Source organism: Mangifera indica, unplaced genomic scaffold (genome assembly GCF_011075055.1).
Source record: "Mangifera indica cultivar Alphonso unplaced genomic scaffold, CATAS_Mindica_2.1 Un_0093, whole genome shotgun sequence".
Taxonomy (NCBI): Eukaryota; Viridiplantae; Streptophyta; class Magnoliopsida; order Sapindales; family Anacardiaceae; genus Mangifera; species Mangifera indica.
This window is the reverse complement of record NW_025401185.1, coordinates 69,413-74,169: the sequence shown is the minus strand read 5'-3', so window position 1 is coordinate 74,169 and position 4,757 is coordinate 69,413. Positions and strand designations below refer to the sequence as shown.

The 4,757-nt window shown below is 32.3% G+C and overlaps 1 protein-coding gene across 1 annotated transcript; it reads left to right on the top strand.

Annotated features, from left to right (window-relative positions):
- Positions 1–2,091: 2,091 nt before the first annotated feature.
- Positions 2,092–2,883, top strand: LOC123207687. Its single transcript, XM_044625158.1, has one exon. It carries the CDS (start codon positions 2,152–2,154, stop codon positions 2,734–2,736), a length of 585 nt encoding a protein of 194 aa, XP_044481093.1. The 5' UTR covers positions 2,092–2,151; the 3' UTR covers positions 2,737–2,883.
- The last annotated feature ends 1,874 nt before the right edge of the window (positions 2,884–4,757 follow it).

The window sequence follows — 4,757 nt, the reverse complement described above, 5'->3', positions numbered from 1 at the left end:
GTAAAAAATTGTTTCGTAGGAGAATGTTATACTGTAAGAGGAGATTAGTATACACAGAACTGATAAGGTTTTTTTTTATTAACATGTCTATATCTATTCTTTTGTAATTTTAATTTCTAATGAAGCGTTTTGGTCTATGAAATTTGTGTGCAGTTGGTCAATATCTAAATTCAAAGATTAAGCAACCAAAAGGTTAACCAAAGCGTGATGTTATTTGAGTCTCTCCGAATTTCTTAAGGTCCCAATATTATTTTTCTAAAACATTTTTTAATAAACTAGTAATTAAGAAGAGTTTTTTTTTTTTTTTAGCCTACCCTTAAAAGATTTTTCTTATATTAGCATGATTAAATATTCTTTTAAGAAATGAAATAATGGATGTTCCCATTGCTCGGACTTTAATTTAAGAAATTCAATTTTCCTATGTTTAAACTATTGTTAAATTTTATAATAAAACCATATATACATATTTTTTGGTATATAAATATGTATATATTTATATATGTCAACACATGATTGAGTGATTTTAAATTAATGATAATATAATATCTAATCATTAAATGACACATATAAATATATATATATATATATATTTGTATACTCAAAATAGATATATATAGTATTGCGCTTAATTTTATGACATACAAGAGAACAATGAAAAATAAAAATTATTTTAGCATTCATGCATCTTAAGAAAAAGAAACTCATTCTTTCATTTTCATAACTTTCATGGAAGTTAAATTGGATTATAATAAAAATATTATTATTGATGTGGGAATATATACCAATGTGAGAACGTAGCTATCATGCGATATTATATAAAAGTTGTGATGATAGTATGATGAAGAATGTCCGTATGTGACTAATAAAAGTAATATAACAATAAAAAGAGAAAAAAATTCTTAAAATAGTTCATTTGTCAAAACAAAATATATATCAATTACAATATTATTACTCTTCTTACAATGTTTTCTAAGGGAACAATTACAAAGTGAGTATGATATATTATCATCGGACTTCTCAGAAAAATTAGGAGAATGTTTTCTTTTTTGTTAGGAAAGATTTCATGAGATGAAGATAACAAAAGATTTTAGAATAAAACTCATAAATCCTTTTTTTTGGAGCCCTTTCTCACCTTTATGGAACAACGAGAGAATGATCTTATTATAATTATTGAAATGCAGGGGGCTTAGACCATGGATGACACATGTATTGTCATGATAGTAAGAAATAATGTCGTCACGATACATTCAATGTGATATGATGATCACAAGATTGCCATAGTGATTATTATTCCTTGAGGTACATTTTAATGGTAACTAATATGCCTCCTCTTGACAAGATATATGTGACTTATCCAAGATAGTTAGACTCTTTTTTTTCTAGGGTGATCTTGGCCTTTATGTAGTATAGGAATCAAGATTCACTTTCACACAATTTAGGTTATTGTATGCATAGGTGACATGTTTCAATGCTTCTCATGACAAATTCTCTTAGGGTGGTGGTTTTTTAGTATTGCACAACAAATTTTCTTAAAAAATTGAATAAAAAAGAAGTTGGGAACTTATATAAATACAACAGTTGTAACACTCTTAGACAAATCCATATAAGTAAATCACATGAGAGACATTAAGTTTTGTATGTGCACATACATCATTTAATGTTAAGATAAGACTGGTTATATATTTTATAAGTTTTTAAACTGTTAAGACACGTTTTAAATAGTAAAGTCTAAAAATAAAAACACAATACACTATTTCAAAACTAAATAATATCTTAATAGTGAATTCATCTATTGGAATCAAAGATATTCAACAATCGAGATGATGGAATTTACAAAAAATGGCATTGGGGTAAGACAGTTAACTTAGTAAGAAAATAAAAATAATAAAGTTAAAAGAATCATTTTTAAAGAAAAAATTAAAATAATAAATTTTCTTAAAATTTTATTTTAAAAATCAATAATAAGTTGTTTTGAATGATCCTCTGCCTCTGCCATGTTGGGCCTGGTTCAATAGCCCACGAGATTGATGGCTCTGGATTTGAATTAAGTGCGCCAAGTGTCAAATGCACAACCATCAAAACTTCTTGATTTCTCTTCCACAACTCATTCACCAAAACTCGGCCTCGCTGTCGCTCAACGGATAAACCTCCATGGCCTCCACCAAAATTCTTTCACCCACCACCGCCACCACCTCCTCCATCACCCATCAGTCACTCTATCTTTCCTCTACACTCCCCTTCCCTTCCTTACCTTCATCTTCCCACAACAGGCCAATCACCAAGCTCCACGTCTCCTCTCCACCCAACAAAACACCTATCACCACTACCACCACCTCTAAAAAACCCAATCAGGAAACCGTCTTCTTCGACGGTGGAGCTCACTACGGTGACCTCTTAGCAAACTTGCTTCTGGGTTTCACTCTTTTTTGGTTACCCTTAACTTTAGCTGCAGTTTCAAGAGCTTTTTACTTAAGATACAGGTTTACCAACCTGCGGGTGACGGTTATTTCTGGATTCACGGGTGAAGACAGGACTGATTTCTCATACAAAGTGATTAAGGATGTGAAGGTGGTGCCAAGGTTTATTGGTGAGTGGGGTGATATTATCATTACTCTGAAAGATGATACTAAGGTTGACCTTAGGAGTGTGCCTAGATTTAGAGAGATTGCCAAGTATTGTCTCTCCATGGCTGAGAAACCTGCCGTTTTGAAAGAAACTGGCCCAAAAGGCTTTTAAGGCTTGTGCTGTGTAACTTATTTATTATTATTGTATCTTCTTGAAATGTTTGTAAAAAGTTTTGTTGGTGATTATTTGGTTGAACGATGGGATTAACCATATTCAACAGCAATTATGATTGCAAAAAGATTCTTATTTATTATTTTAGTTTTGAGTTTATTTCATTTTCCTAGTTTCCCTGCTGTGTTCTCGAAGAATGAAGTGTGTTATGATTCTTATTAATCATATTTATCATCAATTGAGACTTGATTCCAAGCTATCCGGTTGTCTAGACCGTAAGTATAATTTACAGGACAATATCCCCGGGAGGACCTATAATTCAGTTTACGTTGCAGTTATGGAATTATGTTTCGTTTAAATGATATATTCTATAGATTCTGTAGCTGAAGTTATCACCCCATAAGCCCTCAAATGGTTATAGGGGTTTTTCTCTCAATAAAATTTCTGTAGTTTTAGTTCTTGACATACTTTGAATTCATTGACAGGAGAGTATACTTCTTTCTAGGTGGAAAATTACGTCTAAAACCAAGTCATATGTGTAATCTGTTTTCAGAATTTTGTATTGACTATGTGGGTGTGAAGGAATGAATCACTGAGGCAGTAGAAAAAAGATACAGAAAGTTGTCCACAGAAAAAAAATTCCACTCACCATTGTGGAGTGTAATTGTTGGATAAGTGTCACCTGTTTGCAAAAGAATTATGAAAATTTATATTTTTTGGCCAGTTTTTGACTGTCAAAACCCCATTTATGTAGCAGAAACTGCAAGAACGGAGGAAGAGAAATTATTGTTGAATGTGAAGGAAGAAGAAATACATTTGGAGTTTGGACTTGGGACTTGCATGAGTTAGACAGAATATGTCGCAGCACAGAACGGCGGCCTAGGCTCTAAGTAACTGAAAATGCCTTGCTCATTACGACATGAATTGTTTGTGCTATGCTTGGGCCTAAGTGTGCAGGCCAGGCCAGCATTTTGCCCATAAGTTTAAAAAGAAGCAATTGTGTGCAATAGATTAATATGGCATTCGTAATTATCACCCCATTAAATTATAAAATCATAATAATAATTTTCCATATGTATACGGCAGCTTAGTTAAAAGTACATATAAAACAAACATACTCCATAACATTGTGAATGTGAAAAGATGAAAATAAAGTGAAGTTATGGGCTTGACTTGGAGCTTAAAAATCAAGTAACCGTGTTGAATTTAGAGGTGTTGCTTAGAAAATTAAAGTTGACTATGGCAGTGCATTTTGTTGATACTATGACTATCAAATGCATTGCTTGTAACAGGCAGTTGCCGGCCCATACGTGTAATGTAAGATAATAAGGATGGAGTTTTTTATGTGCTGTTTTAGGAGTTAGACATCTCTATTCATCTGATTCCTTTAATTGTGGGCATGGTGGGATAGGGATATTGAATTAACAGTAGTGGAGAATAGGATCCACTGCACGGGAATGTCAATGAAGAATCACATCCCCAAATATAAACCAACTTTCCTCCATTCAGCAGAGTGAATTACTATTGCTATACACTGCTTCCCTTTCTTTTTCTTTATATTTTAAGTTGTTCCTTAAAATGAAATGAGTTAAATTTTCATAAATGTCAATGTCAATTAACAATTTGCAGCTACTGACCCCAAAATTTGTTATCGCTTAATTAAAGTTGTTGATGGGTCAGAAGAGCCATCGGGCTTGATAGCTTTACTGTCATTCCACATATAATATATTCTTTATTTAAAGAATGAAAAGGGGTTAAATTCTGTCGTTCTCATTTGTTTGAATTTGGGTCACCAGACTGCATTATAATTTCTTCATTGTAAACTTTGGTCTTTAGTAGGGTCGATGAATAATCAGTTTTAGTATGATGAAAGAGCCTCATTTTGGTAGTATTCATCTTTAAAACTTTAATTTGAAGATTTAGACGTACAGAAGGTTACCCCAGATGTGGATTGGAAAAAATCATCGATGAGTCCAAATTAGTAACCAAGATGTTAGCTGTCATTAACTAATTTACCTCCT

Coding starts and splice junctions, on each gene's coding strand:
- LOC123207687 (XM_044625158.1), top strand. CDS start 2,152: ATGGCCTCCACCAAAATTCTTTCACCCACCACCGCCACCACCTCCTCC.